This window comes from Equus asinus, chromosome 17, assembly GCF_041296235.1.
Source record: "Equus asinus isolate D_3611 breed Donkey chromosome 17, EquAss-T2T_v2, whole genome shotgun sequence".
Taxonomy (NCBI): domain Eukaryota; kingdom Metazoa; phylum Chordata; class Mammalia; order Perissodactyla; family Equidae; genus Equus; species Equus asinus.
The window spans coordinates 37519027-37540732 of record NC_091806.1 but is presented as its reverse complement, the minus strand read 5'-3'; the positions used below and the strand labels follow the sequence as shown (position 1 = coordinate 37540732).

General features: G+C 40.6%; 2 protein-coding genes and 1 long non-coding RNA gene across 3 annotated transcripts in view; 2 read left to right on the top strand and 1 right to left on the bottom strand.

The window, feature by feature from the left end:
• LOC123278107 (uncharacterized) overlaps window positions 1-17992 on the bottom strand; it is a 39268-nt gene extending 21276 nt beyond the window's left edge. Inside the window, exon 1 of the long non-coding RNA XR_006515380.2 lies at window positions 16351-17992. This is a non-coding gene — a long non-coding RNA (uncharacterized lncRNA). The remainder of the gene's footprint in view (window positions 1-16350) is intronic.
• On the top strand, window positions 4749-5741 carry LOC106844354 (olfactory receptor 10V1-like). Its single transcript, XM_014861755.3, has one exon. It carries the CDS (start codon window positions 4749-4751, stop codon window positions 5685-5687), a length of 939 nt encoding a protein of 312 aa, XP_014717241.3. The 3' UTR covers window positions 5688-5741.
• Window positions 15667-21706, top strand: part of PATL1 (PAT1 homolog 1, processing body mRNA decay factor) — a 28929-nt gene continuing 22889 nt past the window's right edge. The window contains exons 1-2 of the mRNA XM_044750499.2: window positions 15667-16025; window positions 17999-18110. Of these exons, the coding sequence (XP_044606434.1) occupies window positions 16011-16025; window positions 17999-18110 (127 nt within the window). The 5' untranslated portion in view covers window positions 15667-16010. The remainder of the gene's footprint in view (window positions 16026-17998; window positions 18111-21706) is intronic.

Here is a 21706-nt window from a genome sequence, read left to right as displayed (position 1 = left end):
AAAATTTTGCCTTCATCACTCAAAATTTCAAGGGGCTTGCAGCAAAATAATCAGGTGTTTGACTCAAACTCTTAACTCCTTATCAGGTAATTAGATATCATATTATTGATTTTTTTAATGAAAATGACACTAGTGCGTTTACTACAGAAAAAAGACTATTCTGGCTGTTTTCTGGCTTAATGACACTATCATAGAAAACAACACCCTAAGAACAATTTTTAAAATATTAGAGAAAGGGGATGACATCATCAAGGCAAAGTACCAATGAAACGTACGTCTGCTCTTTAAAAGCTGCTAAACAGTGGCTGACAAAGGTCTTTGGCTTTTGCTGCTTCGAATTTCTAAGAGCTATAAACCACTGTAGATGATGTAACTTTCCTTGTGGATTGTGAACACTTCTAGGGACCAAGCTCTGAACTCACTTCAACCAAAACAGAGCAAGATGCAAAACTGCTGAAGGGATGCTTTGATTTGACAGGAACTCCTGAAGGTGAGTCTGAGTACTGAGAAGGAGCAGCAGTGACACGGTGTGTGCCACCACCAGGCGCTTGTTTGTGGGCAGGGATCTAGCGACACCCAGGAGATTGATCCCAAGCATCCCTGCCAGAGTTTTAAAGGCTCAAAGACTGAGGGAAATCTTTAGAAATAACACTTGGATTAGAAGATAGGTTCATCCTTCTAGAGCAAGGTAAGTTCTCACCCAACTCCAGCATCTCTCTTAGCTGCCTTTTAAGGTGTCAGATTCCTTACCTCTGTGCTCAACAGCCAACTATACAGATACAAATACAGATTATAGTAAAGGAGATACACCATCAGAGTTCTTGATAATACCAAAATAATCCTAAAAATTCTGTCTCTGTCTTTGGTTTCTGTAACATCTGCAGAAATCTGGAAGACTGGCAGCACCACAGAATTTTGATCTAAGTTTTGGCTTTCTATCCAGATAATCAGTGACTTATAGACCTGCCATTTATCATGGGACCTTGGTCTCACAATTTAGTCCAAGTTAAGGTAGACAAAGGGGATCAGAAAGGTTTTACTGTGCATTGAATGATTTCAAGTTTGGGTTCACAGCAGAGAAACATCTGATAACCTCAGAATGAAGACAATTGAGAGGCTATGTGTCTAGTCACAGGAATGGCAATGATCATTTCATGGGTAAATCGGCTTACTTCTTAACATCCCATTATTAAACACATATCTGTGTGGTCCGAAGGAATCAGGTGGAGATCTTTTTGGCTCTGGCTCTGGCTCCGGCTCCAAGATTCAGGATGTTCTAGAGAAGTTCCCTGCTATTTTTTATTTCTTATGAGGATGGTAATAAGACCCTACATTGAACTAGTCCTTACAGAAACCTCAAAATCTACCAGACTATGCTACATATTCTCCCTCTCCCTAGCATATAAGTAAGACATCCTTCCTTCCTTCATTCATGTATTCTGGGACTAGGACAGCTGTTGAGTGTACCACTGTATGCATAAGATATGAGAGACGTGAGCCCCTCCTTCTTGGAGAACGTGAAATAAGAGAAAATATAATTTAAACACCTTAAATCATCAATTACAGTAATTAAAATCCAGAAAGAGAAAGATACACAGGAGACTCCTGATGGAGTTAGGAATACTTTTATGGTCACTGGATTCCCTCACGGGACTAGACTGTCCTGGCTCAAATTGGAGAAATCACAACGCTGCACTAACGTACATACACTTTGTCCTGTGGAGATAATCAGCGGCAGGAAGACAGTATTGTACATGAAGAACTGAAAAAACAAACAAAAAATGATAATCAAGGATTTTATATACTATTATATCATTGCATAAATCTTGGCTTGATTCTTGTCACAGGACCATAAACCAGCTATGATCTTGTCACTGACCCCCCAGTGAACTCAGGACAAACCAGCAAATAGCTTTTCCCAGGTCAAGGCTCTTATATTGAAAGAACAGCCTTAATGATCCTAGAAGAAAAGATGAAGAGAATTCCACCCAGAATTTCTAGCTAATTCTGTGAATCTACAAAGTTTCTATGGTTGGGGCCACTCCAAAAATACTACTGAATCAAATAAAAATGACATGGGTGAGACTCGGCTTAGCCTATGAGGAGTTCAGATATACTCAGAATTAAAGCTATTGTTACAGACATCAAAAGCACCAACCCTGGTTCCCGAAAACACAGTCATTCTCACTAGTCCACAACATTGGCAGTTAAGCTTAGTGGGGTTGAAAACTTGAGTACTGGAATCAAGTAGACCTGGGACCATCACTTGGCTCTGCCATTTACCAGCTGTGTGAGTTTGACAACGTCATCTCTGTGCACTTCAGTTTCTTCACCTTCAATATACAAATAATATTAACAGCTATCTGGTGAAGTTGTTGTCAAGAAAAAATGAGGTAATGACTAGAAAGTGATTTGTATGGTGTCTCGTGGTGTTGTCATTACAGGCTAGCTATTATCATCATTGATTTTTCAAAAGCTGTACTGATGACCCTGTGAGAGTCTTACCATAAACAACATGAGTTCTTATTCTGATATAATAGTATATAAAATCCCTGAGGATCATTTTTCCTGCTTTCAGTTCTCTATGTACAATATTTATGTAATTACATAATCATTGATAAGTACAAGGAGATCTAAATGCTAGCTTTCAGTTCTCTATGTACAATATTTATGTAATTACGTAATCATTGATAAGTTCAAGGAGATCTAAATGCTAACCTCTCTTCTACCTCTGAATCACTGCAAGATAATGGGTCAATTACCCTTTCTGTGCCTCAGCCACAAGATGGAGTTATTAATAGCTATCTTCCTACCTCCTGCACATTTTAAGAAAATTATATGAGATAGTGGAACATAAATACATTGAAAAAACAGAAAGTTGTCTAAAAAAAGTGTCCCTGAGTTGCTATAAGACATCTAGTCATTCTCCAAGGTTCATGCCCAGGTTATGTCACTCCCTCCTCCCACATGCACAGTGCTCTAAAATGTTTCCTGTTTCCAGGGCCTGAAAGAGAAGCTGAATTGATTCTGGCAAATAAAATCAGGTAAGGTGCTATTGACAGATAAAATGGTACTATATCTGACCCTCTTGATTTATGCCCCTACCCCCCTCCATCTTAGCTCGCATTGTCATTTTAGCTGGGTAAATTTTACCAGGGAAAAAAATTGATTTTATGAATGAGGGTCTTTACAAGGTCCTTCAAATCCTAACACATCTTAGAATGTCTAAGGATGAGCCTGACCCAGATCCAAGCGGAAATTAACAAAACGCATGAGAGTTTCGGTGACTTCCTTTGTGATGATTGTTGGTTGAAGGGAATGTTTATGGGTGTAACAGCAGCTACAAAGCAACTGAAACAAGACCCTGGTTGTTTTAAATTCTCTAGTCTTCCTTTGAGAGTCTATTCTAGCCTAATTCACTCCCAGTAGTCTAGAGAAAGCTCTATATTCAATGTTCAGTCCCTTTTAGTGGTGAGGCCCGAGCAGGGCAGTGCCCAGACCAGAAACGCACATTAGCCTGATCTCCTTTAAGCATAGATTCAGGGAGATGGAGAAAGGATATTTTCCTCATAGAGGAAAACAGTTTGAGATTTGAGCGCTGGATTAGTTAAAGTCAATCTTATAAGTACTGATAAGATGGGCAAATCTTCAGTGACAATGTTTTCTAAACACACAGGAGTTAAGCTGTACCAGGTTTGTAAGAGGAGTGTTTTCCTTCCACGAACCCTTAAGTTACACATTACAAAACCATGTGCTTGGCCTAAATGTAAACATACCCAGGTTGTGTAAAAGACTTATTCACTTATTTATTCATTCAATAAACATTTCTTGGCCACCATACTAGGCATTAGAGGGAGAGGAATAAGATACAGTCCTTATCCTGCAGGAGATTATATATCTATGAAGAAATGACATATATAAAGCAAATTATCATAAAATAGAATAAAAGTTTGTTTTAGAAAGATGTACAAGATATGTACTTGATACTTTACCACATACAAGAACATGAGCATTGTCCAATTGTGATGGTGAGGAGAATCTTTATAAACTCACCAAAGCTAGAAGTCTATTTTGATGCAGTTTCTAAAACTGCTGTTCTTCTCTTGACTCTTGGTTAGAAGCATAGAGAAAGTTTATAAGAGGTATGGGGATGTTTTGCCTATAGCTAAGGGCCAATGTACTTGAAGGCTCAAAGCTTTCTCTGCAACCATAGATCAGTAATGGAGTCACTGTGCTCAGGGCTGCTGAACTGGCACAAGCTGACCTCTTTTCCTCTTGAGGAAGACAACCCTTCCAAGAAAAATGGAGCATCCTTTATATGGGACAATATGACCCCAATGTATACTATAGGTCTTAGAATCAAGACCATCAGGACTTCATACTTGATGGCCAGCATATTATTGTTACACAATGTATAAGTTTAGAGGCTCAGGGGTTATCAGTTCAGCTGGTTCTTGCAAGACAAAAATGAAGTCAAAGTCCTGAGCTCAGCTGCCACACGGGGCAAATTAACTTGGCTCTTATTCATAGTGCTAGGCTTTACAGTTAATCCCAGCCAACTCTCTTGAAAATACGAGCTGACAAACACAAGCAAGAACAGAGAGTGACCTTCCCAGCATAAACTCATCTTCAAAATTATTAAAGCTATAGGAGCTAAAACAGTATCATCACCCTCATCCTAAAGCACACAGCACTTTCTTTCCTAACACATTCTTTTTTCTGTCCTAGAAAACCCAATGTGCCACTTTATGGGGGATGAAAACCAAACCATAGAGATCCAGTTCCACTTTCACCCATTTTCACCCATCTTGGAGGTACAAATGTTTATTTTTGTGGCTTTCCTGCTAATGTATACCGGCAGTCTCATTGGTAATGCGACAATCTTTCTCACTGTCTGGGCAGAGCATTCACTTCACACTCCCATGTATTTCTTTCTGGCCAACCTGGCGGTTCTGGAGATCTTTTACTCTTCCACTGTTGCCCCTCTGGCTTTGGTCAACCTCCTGACCATGGGGAGAATACCCATCTCTTTCACTGGCTGTGGCACACAGATGTTCTTCTTTGTCTTTCTGGGCAGTGCTGACTGTATCTTCTTAGGGATCATGGCTTATGATCGGTTTGTAGCTATCCGGGATCCTTTGCATTACACCCTCATCATGAGACGGCGGCTGTGTGCCCAGCTGGCTGTGGGAGCCCTTGTCCTTGGTTTCATTGTAGCCTTACAACTGACAGTTCTGATTTTCCATCTGCCATTTTGTGGCCACAATAGAATCACTCACTTCTACTGTGATGTACTCCCTATCTTGTGGTTGGCGTGTGGAGATACTCGAACGCAAGAAACCATGATCTTCATCGCCAGTGTCATCATCCTTACCATTCCCTTTTCCCTGATCTCCATCTCATATTTCTTCATTGTGGTTGCCATTTTGAAGATCCACTCAGCAGAGGGACGGCACAAGGCGTTCACCACCTGCTCTTCTCATCTGACTGTGGTTCTCCTCCAATATGGCTGCTGTAGCCTCATCTATTTACGCCCCAGCTCTAGTTACAACCCAGAAATGGGCCGTGTGGTGTCTGTTGTCGACACCTTTGTCACCCCTGTCTTGAATCCCTTGATCTACAGTATCAGAAACAAGGAGCTGAAAGATGCACTAAATAAGATAATGAAAAGACATTTACTGAACTAAAAAATGTGAGAGTTTCTGGGGTCATGTAAATGGCAGGAAATACTTCTTCAGAAAATGATAAACTCAGGGATCAGATGACGTAAACGTTTGGGGAATTGGATTTACCTCTTCTTCATGCCCCAGTTCCTATTTCTAGCTCCAAATATAGTGTAGCTCCTGAAAGGAAGACATTGTCATTTAAAATAAGACAGAGTAAACTTCTGATGGGCAAGTATTTCTGTTTTGTTCACTGATCCATCCCCCGTGCCTCACTAAAGTAGATACTCAATACATATTTATTGAATTATGTGATGGCAAAGAACGTTCCTACTTCTTTGTTATCTCCCCACAATGCTATACAGATATTTGTATTTACTGGGCATTCAATAAATATTTGTAGAATAATTGAGTTTCCCTCGAAGAGCAGGAGTGATTCTTCAAGTTTCCACTCATACACTCTTATTGTTCTCTTTCCTATTGACTGAGTCTTGGGAATTGTTTATTGTGAGGCCAATCAGTGTTGAGAAGTTGTAAAAATATGATACATAAATATCTGGCATGTATTGTTATTTTAAAAAGTGTAATTGGTGGTGCTTCAAAATTAGAAACAGGATCTTCCTTCCATTTTCTTCTCATTCCAAATGGGAAATTTCAAGAAGGGGTGAAGGGACTAATGGTTGTTTGGCAGAACTAGTATGAGAACTTCCTTTCTCTGTTCTTGCCAACCAATCTTGTTATGGTTCTACTTTTAAAGTAACACTTTTCCAGTTATAAATATAGTAAATGTCCATTTTTAAAAGTTGGAAAACATCAAAGTAGAAAGAAAGTTGAAAAATCATTTCTAACTCTACCAATTAAAACAAACCTCAGACAATATTTGGGTACTATACACATTATGTATATTATATTATGAGGAGCTTTTATACCATGCTTCATTCTCTAACTTCTGACACAAACATCTGCCATGCTGAAGGAGCCTTCTAAAATATGATTGCCGTAATATATCCATTTATCTTTATTAGCATTTAGGTGTCTACCAATTTTTCACTATTATAAGTATCACTGTGATAAACATCCTTACATATAATTCACTGTGTGTAACTCTCATTACTTCCTTAGGGTTAAAATATTTTAAAGCCCTACTTACACATTAGCAAATCGCATTCCAGAAAGACTACTAATTTATACTCCCACAAACTATTTACAAAACTACTTGCCGTATAATTTCATGGTCAACACTGGGCTGGTTTGCTTCCTTCCTTCTTTCCTATCTTTCTTCCTTCTTTCCCTCCTTTTTCCCTCTCTCCCACTTCCTTCTCTCTCTCTTTCTTCCTTCCTTTCCTTTTCTTTTTTTTCTTTCTTTCTTATTATTTGTCAATTTGATGGTTTTATAATGGCAATTATTTATCTTGTTTACATTTATTGATTAAATTGATCTTTTATATATTTTATAGCCATTTAAATTTTTTGTTGATTTTTCTAAGATGCTTAAAGAATTTTAAGATTTATTTTTAAGTCTTTGTATTTTATGTCAATGCTGTCTCTACAATACACGTGGAAAATATTTCAAAAGTTTCCTAATGATTTTATATACATACATATATATTTACCATTATGGAATTCAGTATTCAAATTTTTGCTTTGTGATTTTTCCATTTTTATAATAAATAAATCCTGAAATCAAACAGACACTATATTCAAGTGTATTTTGTTCTTGCTGCTTTATCTTTAAAACTTCACATGAAACATTTATCGTTCTGGAATTTATTCTGTTGTATGCTGTGTTACAAGGCATTAACTTTTCTCCCAAAATAAGTTATCGATTGCTTCAGCACAATTTTCATATCATGTCTCCTTTTCCCATTGAACTGAGATGTCCTCTGATACATACTAAAGGCACATTTATGCTAAGCTCTGTTTCTTGGCTGCTTACCGTGTTCCATAAATCAGTCTGTATATTCCTGCACTAATACCGCCTTATTTGCATCATTGATATTCTCTAATCATTTATGTCTAAATAGTAGAGTCTATTTATCTTTCCAGAAATTTGCCATGGTAAAAAGGTCTGGAGTTTGCCTTTAAATAGGCTGTGGTGGTTTTAAAATAGGTCCACAAATTCTGTGATACTCCTCCCTTTGCAAGGTGGAAACTAATTCCCCTCCCTTTGAGTGTGGGCTGTACTTAGTAACTTATTTCTAGCAAACAGAATGTGGCAGAAGTGATAACATATGACTTCTGAAACTGGGTCATAAAAGCTATTGCAGCTGCAGCCTCTTCTTCAGATTACTCACTCTGGGAGAAGCTGCCATGTTCTGATGACAATCAAGAAGCCCCATGGAGAGGTCCACAGGGTGAGGAACTGAGGCTGCCTATAAACAGTCAAGGAGGAACTGATGGCTCTTGCCAAACGCCATGTAAGTGAACCATGTTGGACACAGATCCTCCAACCCCAGGCAAGTCTTCGGATGACTGGAGCCCCAGCTGACATTTTGACTGCAACCTCCTGAAACACTCTGAGCCAGAACCACTCAGCTAAGCTGCTCCTAGATTCCTGACCCTCAAATGCTTTGTGAGATAATAAATGATTTTAGTTTTAAGCTGCTATGTTTTGAGGTAATTTTTTAGATAACTAACACGGGGTGTTAGTGAACACCCCCTCATTGTCTCGGGAGTGATTGGAATGAACACAGCAACCATTGAAAAGCTGAATTTTAAGGAGATTTTATATGCATATAGCCTATACCTCACCATGGAGATCAGGGCACGTCCTTACCAAAGATTTTATAAGCTCCAAAATTACAGCGATTTCCCAAGTCTCCTCCAGTTCTGTCTCATCCTCATACACCATTATAATAAACACAGGTAGTGCTGGTGGTGGTGACTTCTTAAGGGGAGAAAAATATTTATCTTGTAAGATTTGACTTTTGAGAGGTTTCTTAGCCTATCTTGTCCAAAAAGCCTTGTCTCCTGTTGCTTGGCCCTTGTGGCAGATCGTATTTTCCAAAAATGCCTGCAATGACCTATCTGTTCCCACATGCTCTCTTCAAATTGTGATGGTGACACTCTTCCCATCCAGAGGTGGGGTCCATCTTTCTTCCCCTTGAATCTGGGTGAGTCTGTAACTACAGCAGAAGGGATGCTATGTGACTTTCGAGCTTAGGTCATCAAAGAGGATACACCTCCAACTGGCCCTTCTGGGACATTTGCTCTTGGAACCCAGCCAGCATGTTGTGAAGCAAGTAAGAAACCACAAAGAAAGTCCACCTGTAAGTGCTCTGGCTGAAAACCCCACTGACGTCTCAGCTGACAACTAGCATCAACTGCCAGATAGTGAGTGACACTTGAGATGATTCCAGCAACCAACCATTGAGTCACTCCCAGCCTTCAAGCAGTACCAGCTGATGCCGCCTGGAGCAGGGATGAGCTGTTCCCACTGTCTTAGCCAAATCGCAGATTCATTAGTGAAATAAATCATTATTGTTACTTTAATCCAATAAATTCAGGATGGTTTCTTATGTGCATTAGGTACCTGCAACATCCCAAGTTAATCATCACAGTCCTAAATGTCTTGTGTTTTACATTGTATAAGTATCCTAACTCACTGAATAGGAAAGAAACAAAAGAAAATCATAATGCAGGCATCTCCTCTATCAAAATTTTCCTGTCTTAAATGTCAGCTAATAGGTGAGGGCAGCAAGTGTGCCTGAGTTCTTAAACATCGCTGCACTTTACATCAGGCTTCTGTATGGTTGTTAAGAGAATGCCTTAAGACTTAATAGTGTTCGTGGCATTGTGACTAATCTTCAGACTTTGCTGAACAAGCCTGTCTTCCTCTTGCAAAGTTTTCCCAAAGAAATAGACACAGCCAAGGTCCTCCCCATATAGCAGTCTCAGGGAACAGTCTGAATCTCTCTTTGCTTTGCCCCATTGCCCCAGGAAAAGGCCAGAAACTAGAAGCTGACCTATCCTCCCCCACCTAGGTGTGGGGAAATACAGAAGTCTGACTAATGCAAGAAACACGCTAACGCAAGCCTTAGGCACAGGGGATGCCAAGCTGGACAGGAAGTTAGCAGCTGAGGCTGTTTAAGTTTTTGTAGGATTTCCTCCTTTTCTCCCTACCCTTCGTCTTAGTCCTCCCTCTATCCTACCCCCATTTCTTTAGCATCAGCTATTGTCAGTAGAATGGGCAAGGATATATTTTGAATGAGATGCTGCCACTCAATCCTATTGTGGTGATCCTACACAAGGAACCACAAGAAACCAAAGCAAGGAGATACCAAAGGATACTTGAAGAGCACCTAGGCCTACAAAGTTTAGTGTTTGAAGACATTTCCTATGAATCCGTAAGTAGAGTTAATTTTTTATTTTGCCATTTCTTTTCTAAATAATGGCTTGTGATTAAACGAAGAACTCAGAAATGTTTGAACAATTACTACTAAGTGCTGAAGTAGATGATGTGGTGAGAATAAAATGCTCAGTAAAAACTATACAGTTTCTGCCCTCAATTACTTATTCTCCCTGGGAAGAGCCCAGGAAGGAGGGCATCATCATCCCTTTCCTGTTCATAGAGATAAATGATGAGGGGAATAGTTCCCTATGCGCCATCCCTGCCCTGCCATACTCAGAGAATCAAAAGGAATAATGGAAGCAATGGTACTGTAAGACACCCCCCCCCCTTACCAGTTCAGTAACCCATAAAATGTACAAAACTGGCTTTCTGATTTTATCTTCCAATGTGATGATCTGCCCTGGAAACTAACATATTGCCTCACTTCTAAATTACAGCCAATCAGAAACTAATAGAAGAGGGAGGTCCCTACAATCCATTCTTGATGTCAAGGCCTGGTCAGCACTAGCCGCCCCTTTTGGGATCCATGGGAGGAGGGTGGGCCTGCATGTTCTCTCACTCATTCTTTATACTCCTTTTAATGATCCTTCATAATTTCACCTAGTGAAACCTTCAATTTTTCATCTTTAAATAGTATACAAAACAAATACTTAAATTTTAAAACGTTTTCTCATTATACTACCACCAAAAATGATTTTGGATACACCAATGGCTCATACATAGCACATGTGGTAGGCTGAAAAACGCCCCCCCCAAAAGGTGTCCGGGTCCTAGTCCCCAGAACTCATGAATATGTTACCATATATGGTATAAGGGATTTTGCAGATGTGATTAAGGGTCCTAAAATGGGGAGATTATCCTGGATTATCCAGGTGCCCCCACTGTTATCACAGAATCTTTATAAGAGGGAGGCAGGAGGGTAGGAGAGAAAAAGGTAACAACAGAGTTTGGAAGATGCTAGGCTGCCGGCTTGAAGATGGGGGATGCGGCCACAAGCTAAGGAATGCAAGCAAATTCTAGAAGCTAAAAAGGTAAGAAAACAAATTCTCTCCTAGAGCTTCCAGAAGGAACATAGTACTGTAACCCATTTTAGACTCTGACCTCCAGAACTACAACAGAAAAAACTTGTGTTGTTTTAAGCCACTAAATTTGTGGTAATTTGTGACAGTAGCAATAGGAAGCTAATATACTACTTAATTTATACCTTAATAAACTACTCAGGCTTTGCTCATGACTTTTTACATGACACAGTCTCAACTTTTTACATAACGGATTCTCAAAAAAGAGGTACTGAATGGAATCCCCTGAAAAAGTTAATATTCAATATAAATAAGTTTGCCAAAGTATAATTTTCAAAAAGTTAAAAACATGACTCTCATTTAAATATATTACGAGCATGTGTCAAAGATTTATCTCATTAATGAGAGAACCAGCAGGATGGTAAAGCTGGTTCAAGAGCATACGAGAAACTATGAACTATACATAGTGAGGAAAAAAAATACCAGAATAAGACTCAAAAGTTAAATATAAAGCCAGTTAATGTCTGGCAGGGCAATAAAACGTTCCCTTTGGGATTATCTTTTCCCAAAATGAAATCACCTCCACTGGGCAAAAGTAATTTGCAATTTACCAAGCTTCTACAAATTAATATCTAACTTTACAGAGTCTGGGACCTCATTAACAGTAAATACTACTTGAAATTTACCTCCTCCTAGAACTTCAAATGAACCTTAAACAAGCTTCTTAGATAAGGGTCTTGTCATAACATTGAAAGGGGACACACTAATCCTTTTTCCTTATTTCCAAATTTTGAATAATTTTTCTAAACAGACTTGCTCCAGTTGTCTATTAGTGAGTAATAAACTACTTGTGGCTTAAAACCACAACCATTTTATCATATGTCATGATGTTACGAGTCAGGATCTTGGGAAAGAGTCAGCTGAGTGATTCTTCTGCTCCACATGGTGCTGAATGGGGTTGGTTGCTCAACGATATTCAGCTCATAGTTGAGCTCATCTGAAGAATCCAAGACAGCTTCATTCACAAGTCTGATGTCTTGACTGGGACGGCTAGCAAGTTAGATACAGCTGGACCACCCTCTCTCTCTCCAAGGAGTTTCAGGGCCTTTTCATGTGATCTCTTCAGCGAGGTAATTAGGTATCTTATATGGACTCGTAATGGCAATCTTCTTAAAGATTAGATGCAGAACTGGCGTAACATCACCTCTCCCATACTCCGTTGAGCAAAGTAGTCGCAGTCCAGTCCATATTCAAGGAGAGGTGGAAATAGAACCCACCTCTTTTTTTTTTGTAAGATTGGCACCTGAGCTAACAACTGTTGCCAATCTTCTTCCTTCTTTTTTCCTTTTTCTCCCCAAATCACCCCAGTACATAGTTGTATATTTTTAGTTGTGGGTCCTTCTAGTTGTGGCATGTGGGATGCTGCCTCGACATGGCCTAATGAGTGGTGCCATATTGGTGCCCAGGATCTGAACCAGGAAACCCTGGGCCGCCAAAGCGGAGCACGCAAACTTAACCACTCGGCCACAGGGCTGGCCCTAGAAGCCACCTCTTGATGGGAGAACTGCCAAAGAATTTGTGGCCTTGTTTAATCCACCACAAGTTTTACCTTGTAAATTTTTATTTTCATTATATGGCTAGCCCTTTTGTCCTAAGATCTGTTGCACCAAGCATTCCTATAACTTTCTGTTGTAAACTTTCTGTTTAAAGTTCTATAACAACTTTATTAAATACAAGAGGAATGACCTTCTGGGCAGCCCACCACTCTTTTTTCCCCCCCTCTATATCCCTTTGCAAACACTCAAGGACAATGTCTTAAACCAATGGTTCTCAAAGTAGAACCAATAGCATCAGCATCACCTGGGAACTTGTTATAAATGCAATTAATTCTCACGTCGCACTTCAGACCTACTGAATCTGAAACTCTGAGGACCAGGCCCAGCAGTCTGTTTTAACAAGCACTCTTGATGATGCTGAGAACCACTGATTTAGCGTTTTACACCACTAAATGAAAATTAGTAGTGTAAAACTCTAATACCATCTAAAACCAGTCTTGCAAGAAAATACATTTTATGGGTTTTTTCTTTACCATGATTTTTTTTAAAAAGAACATAGTCTATAAATACCACAGTGGATTATTTACAGCTTCTGGAGAAAGAAAAGACAATGCCAAAGAAAGCTTGGTGGCTTTCTCTATTTGATGTCCTCTCCCAGCTGTCTAAATCCTCTCCCGCCTACCTGGCAGGCAGGAACTGACTCTTCTTCCACCTACTCAAGGGACACTCTCTGGAGGTATCATACCTTACCTTTTTTTTTGGTGAGGAAGACTGGCCCTGAGCTAATATCTGTTGCCAGTGTTCCTCTTTTTGCTTGAGGAAGATTGTCACTGAGCTAACATCTATGCCAATCTTCCTCTGTTCCGTATATGGGACTCCTCCTCAACGTGGCTTGATGAGAGATGCATAGGTCTGTGCCCAGGATCTGAACCCGAGAACCTCAGGCCACCAAAGCGGAGCACACAGACTTAACCGTGATGCCATCAGGCCAGCCCATACCTTACTTCTAAAGAATCACTTGTGCAAAGAATTTGTCCACTCTCCATCTTAATAATGGGGCTATTACACAGCCCCAAAAAATACATTATTCACTCAAAGTGACCCTCATTAATCTCCCTCACAGACAGGCGTTGTGTGAGAAAAAAAATGGGTAATTTTGTTGATCCTCTCTAGGACACCTTGTTTTCTATTTCTTTAATTTCTGTTCTTCATTCTTTCTTTCCTTCTACTTTCTTTGAGTTTATCCTATAGTTCATTTATTTTCAGGCTTTCCTATTTTCTTATATAAACTGTATATAAAGTTGTATCCTAAAAGTCTTATGTTGACATGTTTACCATTCAGTTCTAAATACTCTCTACTTTCCATTGTTTTCTTAAGCAGTCCATGGATCAGAAGTGTGGTGGTTTTTTCTAATTTCTTACTTCTAACATAATGATCAGAAAACATGATCTGCCTCATCAAAAATCAGCACACTCTTCCTCTAAAAGGCCAGATAGTAAATATTTTAGGCTTTGCTGGTAAAACAGTCTCTGTTGTAAGTACTCAACTCTGCTTTTGTTGCCCTAAAGCAACCAAACACAATATGTAAATAAATGAAAGTAGCTGTATTCCTAAAAACTTTCCTTACAAAAACAGGGGATGGCCAGATTTGGCTGTGGGCCATAGTTTGCCAACCCTTGGTCTATCTATATGGCACCCATTCTTTGGTCACTGTTAAGACTCGCTGTTACCTAGCACATGAAGTTTTGTAATGTTCCATGAATGCTTCAAAACCAATTATCATCTTACCCTTGGCCTGCTCCACTTCTTTAAGATTCGGGCGTGGCCCATGTAAACATCTGCTTTTGTTAACTTGTCACAGTAATCAAGAGACTGGATTTTTGGAATCAAACAGACCTCAGCTGCCAGCTTTGCCACTTGCCAAGGGGTGGTTTGGGGTAAATTACTTAATGTCTTTAATCCTCAGGTTCCTGGCTATAGAGAAAATATCACTACCTACCTCACGGGGTTGGTGTGTGAAGAAAAATTCGAAATAATCCATATAAAGCACCTAGGAGAGTGCCAGGCCCACTTAATCATTATTAGTAGTATTAGTATCATCATGCCATTGAACCACCACTCTGAGGCAGGTATGATGAAACTCAAAAGAAACTAAGGCTCAGACATGTTTAAAGAACTTGCCCAAAATCTGATCGCCAGTGACAAAGCACTGATTCCCACCCAGAACTTCTACTGCCAAATCCAAAGTTTCCAGTACTTGGGCTCTGATTAATCCAGTCACACTAACACGTAAGGAATTCACTGTGTGCTATTCGTAGGCGAGGCTGCATTCTAAGACACCAGGAGAAAGGAGTTGCGAAATGCACAAGAATTAATCCTACACAGCGCAAGTTTAGTCCTTAAGGGGAAAGAGAGAGTTCCGTGAGCTCAACGGGCTGAAACGGCCTGGGAGGTGCTAGCCGAGCTAACAAACCACCAGATTTCTGGAATCAGGGTATACAGGCTTATAACCCGCACAAACTCTTTTCTGGGCTTGATCCTCTAAGGAAGTGGTGTCACCCAGGGGCGCAGCCAGTCTGGCGCTCCTCAGCCTCGATGACCTGCTGCCCACGCCTGTTGCTGCCCTTTTGGGCTCTCCCGCTCCACGTGCCTGGAACACCTGGCGCCTAAAAATATCACGTGGTTGAACCTCCCGGATTCAACCTCCTGGTTGAAACGTCTTCGGCTTTTTAAAAGAACGGGCGCCGTCATCACTTTGAAATACGTAAATCACAGCCCTGACCTGCCGCTGATTAAGGGCGTGACGTGCAGTTGAAAGTGGCGACAAATTCAGCCCCTTTCGAAGACCCCAACTTTTCTTTTTTTTCCCTCCACTCGGCGCCTATGGTACACGGTGAGGACCGCCGAGCAGCCCGAAGGCTGCGGAGGATGTTGGATAAATACCCAGGAATCTCCATTTCTCCCAGCCCAGGTTCAGCCTGGGACTCTTCAAAGCCTTATCCTGTGACAATCACAAGGGTTTTCTCCGCCCCGTCGGTGACGGAAAACTCGTGACTCGGCCCTGAGCGCTGGGCGGGCGCAGAGAAGCGGGGGGCGGAGCTGTCGCAAGTCCAGCTCGAGGGAAGCCCCCAACGGGCAGCGCGTGCGCAGTCTCTCGCCACGGGACCTCCTTCCCGCCGCTGAGACTAGGAAGCCGGACGCCAAATCAGTCCCCGCGCAGCCGCCACCGCCGGGCGCCGAGCGGGGCGGCCGCCCTCCCCGAGGCGCGCCTGCGCACGTCCCCACGCACGCTCAGGCGTACGGCGGCGGCCAGGGGTCGCGAGCCGGTGGAGGACCCGTGCGCGGAGGAGCCCGAAGAGTCAACGCTTCTTCCCTCCCTCCCCCATTCCCCTCCCCGCTCCCTCCCCCCCCTCCCCGAGAATGTTCCGCTACGAGGTGAGCTGTTGCGACCGGAAGTGACCCCTCCCTCCCTCCCGCGCCCCTCTGTTTCTCTCACCCCCGGCGTGTGCGTCCCGCGCCCCTGGGGGGGAGGGGGCGGGCGCCGGGACCCGCGCCACCGAGAGGAGAGCGTCGGGCCTGGGGTCGCGGGGGTAATCCGAGGGCTGTGAGCTGCCTTCAGGGGGCGGGACTGACCTATCAGTTGCTGCTGGGGAGAGTTGGCCTCTGTTTTGGGGTGGGGAGGGCCCGTTAAGTGCCATAACCAGACCACCCCCCAACCCCTACCCTGGCGGGAACGTGGAGGGGAGTGCATGGCACCTACCCTGGGGTTCTTCTTGAGGAAGAGTCACCCGGGAAAGCCCAGAGACACGTTTCCCGCCCTGGACCCGGAACCACCTCCCCTCCGCTTACACACACCCATGCAAACAGGCAGCCATCGGAGTCAAGGGGGCCTGGACTTGCCCTTTGACTGGGGCCGGAGACTGTCTACTGAAGAGGGCTCCGGGTTGGGAAGGGGCGTGTCCGGCACAAGTTCCTTCTGGGCGAGTGGACGGAGACGTGGGTTTGGTGACGGTCCCGGGAATGTAACAACAGTCGAGTGTCCTGACCCTGTCACTAGTTCACTGTTTGACCTTGAACGTCTCATAATCTCCGGACATAAAGTTTCTGGATTTGTGGAATGAAAGGGCTGGTCTAAATGATCCCTAAAAGTCTTTCCAACTTAAAAAAGTGATTTGGTTAAGTGGATCTTTATGATTTGGAAGGGAGTGGCTGCTGGCGGCTGCCTCTGATTTGGAGGCCGTTGCATGCCTGCTTTGTGTAAGTTTGCGAGGGCTTAAGATGGGTAGAGTGGCCCTTTGACCTAAATTTTTGGAATTGCCTGGCTAAGAGGTAGCCATGCAAGGTAGATCGCAAACCTGTGTGCCCAGAGAGTGTGGAATGCCTATGCTGAGTCTGTGAAAATTAGGGACACATACTTGATAGGAATGTTTCAGGACCAAACTGACTTTATGTAAACATGGAGAGAGAAGAAGAGAAGCAGTAGGCAGAGTTGCCAAAGAAAACTTGGGAAATACATCAGTTGACTGAAGTGGAAGGGGAAAATATTTAAAATAGAACACACCTAAGTTGTTACAGTGATATCTGATCATTGTTCAGCAAGCCACCATCTTTGCGTAAATTTTTGCTTCATTTGATCCTCACAACAACTCTCTGAGGTAGGTGGTACTGTCCTTGCATTACCACTTAAGAGACTGAGGCTTAGAGCCTAACACAGGGCCTGAGACACAATAGGCGCTCGAGAGGTATTTAATTAATTAATCAGGAAGAATGTGGCTTGCCCAAGTTCGCACCACTTGTAAAAGTGGAGCTAAAACTCGAACTTGCCATGTCACAGTTTTTGGAGAATTGACTTAATTGTGATTGAAAGTTTAGCTTTTGGTTTTGTCACCAAATTTGGGGCTTATAGGAAACAGAAGGGGAGAAGGATGGAAAGTAAAGAGAAAGCTTTAAAAGGGAATTAAAAAATGGTTGAAAAGGTGACATGAATATGGGGAAGATGAGAATTTTGTTGAAAAACATACATAAAACTAGTGTAAAATAATAGTGTTCGTTTTCAGTTGTCATTACTCTTCTAACCACTGATCTGAAAGGAGCCACTGAAGGAAGTTGCAGCCCTAATTTCTTGGTTGCATGAGGAAATGCTATTATTAGATTCTTGATAAATGGAGAAATGGAACGTTTGGGGGAAAAGGTTACATGCCATAAGGACTAGGAAAGAGAAACTGAAGGAAGGAAGATCTTGAAATCTTGCAATGTCAGGGAAATTGGGGGATAGAAAAAATGCCATCTTTACAAGAAGTCATAATGAAGCTATTCTGTTAATTGGGAAGGTAAGATGAACATTTTTAGAACACTTAAAATGAGGTTGTGAACTTCATGAATAGCTAATCTCTTTTCTCTTTTTTTAGTCTTTGGAGGATTGTCCTCTGGATGAAGATGAAGATGCATTTCAGGGCCTGGGAGAGGAAGATGAAGAGATTGATCAATTTAATGATGATACATTTGGGTCAGGTGCAGTTGGTAAGTGGTATCTTCCTTTTATAATGTCATCTTGGTCTCTTGCTCTTTTCAAATGCTCTCTTTTGTAAGTGCTTTGTCTTAGGAGGAGTAACCTCAGTCATTGACTTGGCATTCTATTCCTGTTCTCAATCAGTAATAGTCCAGTCTTCACTGGAAGCATCTACTTTGCCCCCTCTTGGTTTCTTTTTGCCTCAGTTATAAAACCAGGTGTTCTGTAACCCTGACCCTTCCGGCTATATGATCTATGGCTCTACGTTGACAGTATAAGAAATTCAGATGGTTAGAGAAGTAGACATTTTACAAGGGTTTAACATAACCCTAGAAGAAGAAAATTTTTATTTGTAGAACATGTAACTTAAGGAAAACTACTGGACTAGGAGAAAACGCAGATTCAGATATGTATGTTTTAAAATTCAGTTAATAGTATGTTGCATGACCCTGCTATTGCCTTATATCTTCAATAAAATAAAAAGCTTTTTATGCCTAGAATTTTGGTGATAGAAAGTCTATAAGTTAGAAAAGTGCTGTTCATAGATGAAATTTCCCCACCCCTCCATATAGATAAATATTCTAGGATTTGGAAAAGGTTAAAAAGTTAAAGAAACAAACTAAACTTAGCACAGAGTTTAAAATTACTGAGATGGGAAATTTAGGGAGCAAGCTTATATGGTAAAGTTTGAGAATTAGAGATCCTAGAACAAGTATACGACCAAGTTAAAATTAAACTGTACTTTTAAAAGAAATGAATAAGTAAGAGTCAGTGCAAATATTTTTGCATTGACTGTTGGTGTAGAAAAGCAGCAATAACAGTATATAGATTGGAATGTGTAAATATTTATGCTTTCTTTGGAATCACAGCACTTCTGTCTATGCAACAAATAATCAAAGTTAAGTAATAAGAAGAAGAGGAAATTGCAAGATGTTGAATATCAAAAACAAGAGTCTTAAAAGTGTTGTATTAGTTACTGGTTTTGCAGTGATCTAAACAGCTTAAAGTTGTTAAAGCTTAGACTGAGTTGAATGAATTGGCAAAAATGAAAGAGTATACTATTGTCAGTCACGGTTTACAAAATTCAGTAGAGATCTAAAACTTCCAGTATTGGGAGCAGCAGGAGAAGTGTTTAGGGTAGAAGCTAGACTCCTTGCAGAAGGGAACCGAAGACCTTTTGGAGCATAGCCACGGTTTAGGAGATGAGATCATCCAAGAGGATGATATGATCTAAGATGCTGTTCTCTCTCCATGGAGATCACAGGGAAAGGGACGGAGAGTAGAATTACAAAAGCAGGCACGTGATGTGAACAGCAGATTTTATTCGGAAGTTCCTTTGGTAATAACCTATAGAATACAATGGAAGCTACAAACATGGTGTGCTTGTTTCTGGAACTTTTTCTCTCTTAAAATATTATGCCAAATGTTACCATTTTTTAGCAAATTCCTCAGTATTAAAAAGTAGTTGATAGAATTGATTTATAGGTATTATATTAAGATGAAGCAGCGTAGGAAATGTTCTAGTTCTCAGTTTTGAACCTGGACAGAAGAGGAACAGGCCTGCCTTCTCACTGACTTCCAGAGCTCTGTGGACAGTCTTTTTTTCTGAGTTTCTATGTTCCTCACAAGATGGGGAAAATATTGCCTTAAAAGGATGTTAAAGTGCACAGGAAAAAAATACATGATGGAAAAAAAGAAACATACACACGCATTGAAAAAGCCCTTAGGGTTACACAGTAAAAGAACAGGTAGTAAAAAGTAAAGAGAGTGAATTAGCCTATGTTTGGCCCACTTTGTACGCCAGAGCATAAGGGTGATTAAGAAGGACTTCTTGGTCAACAAAGTTTATAATGGAGAAGAGATTTCCAAATATGAACCCTTTCCTTTGAGAGTATAATATACTAGAAGTGTAAAGTTAAAATCTTAATTCCTCGTAGCATCTTGATATGAATACTATACCGGTTTATAAAAAGAAAATTGCTTTGTAAATCAACCTGTGACTTGTTTAATACACTTCTACAGGTAGATACACAGCTGGTGTAGAGAATTTAAACCAGGAGGTAAAATGTCAGACCTTTGACGTATGTTTTGGTTTCATGGTTTTTAACTCAAAGAGTAAGTGACTTGAATAATACCTGTTAGTACAGTAGTTATTTTAAGTCACTGGCTGCAAATGCCCTGATGTCACCCTTCCTTAAGAAACTAGTTCTTCTGCATGGAAAAGTGTTTGTATCATCTTAGAACAATAAATGGGCCATAGTAACCTCAACTTATTCTCTAAAAATAAAAGCTGACACTTACAAGGTGCTTATTATTCTAAATGTTTTACATATACTATTAGTCTTCACAGCAAGCTTGTGAGGTAGATACTATTATTATCCTCATTGTAACAGATGAAGAAGGAAAGTGCCAGCTAGGTTAAGTAACTATAAATACAATCAGTATAGACTACCAGTTATGTTTAAACAGACTTTGGGGAATCTTTGGGAATCTCCTGCCTCCACTTGAAAGGGCTCCCCATTCTTGATACTCCCTTTTATTAATAGTTGCTATAATCTTTAGGGACTGAAATTGCCTTAAAACTAAATCACCTCTACTTCCTTTTCATTTTGTTTTTATTCAGAAATATCCTTGAGACAGACTTCAGAGGAATTACTACAAGTATAAGTTTATAAGAGCAGCCAGGTATTCAGTAACCCACATCAGGGTGTAGATTAATTAGTTGAAAGAAACAGCTAGCTCTTTCCCTCCATTTCTCTGTTATTCTGTTCCTTACCCTTTATCATTTTGGCCAGTGTGGATTGAGGTCAAGCGTTGGCATATCTAAGTAACTGTATTTTTATATCATTTGAACAAGATACAGAGTGAAGTACCCTCTTACAGTAAGGGCATGCCATCTCTGACATACTGCTTCAGGTGATTTTTCACAAGCGCAAGAAAAATCTAAAATGATAGTGGTGTTCCATGGCATAGATTCCTTTGCTTACATGTTTGAAAAAGTAACAATTCACAAAAGAGCCATACACACAGGATATGGCTGTTTAACCAGTGTTTTTTTTTAAATGTATTATTAAGGACAAATAGACTGTTCATCTGTGGTAGGATCTGGTAAAGTTAGTAAACATGAGTACAGGAAGTGGTGAATGAAAACAACACAAGTTGGAACTCTGCTGCATTAGAATTGATCTATCAGCAAATTAACTTCCTAAATTGGGGAAATAAATGTAAAAGCAACCCCTTAATTCAGGATTGTAGACTCATTTTTTGGCATTGCTGAGTTAGTAAAATGGCAAAAAATGATTTGTCCTTTAAAAACTTGCTCAGCTTACTCTTTCTTAGCAAAGATGATGCAAATATCAATGTCACAATTCATTTTTAATTACACTATTCTTTAAGACTATTTTTTCAGATAACTGATAAATAGTGTAATTTTCATCTAAAGTGGATTTTTTCCTTTACCGCAGTAGTACATTCAGATCTACCACAGTGCCCAAAGACAAGACAGTGGTTCTGATCATACCAAATTATAAATTTTAGAGTCCCACTTTCCTTGCTTTTTGGATCTCTACTGTTATGTGACACAATGTTATATAATAAAAATAGCAAA

What these genes read in the sequence shown, in the direction of transcription:
- LOC106844354 (XM_014861755.3), top strand. Translation starts at nt 4,749, where the DNA reads ATGGGGGATGAAAACCAAACCATAGAGATCCAGTTCCACTTTCACCCA.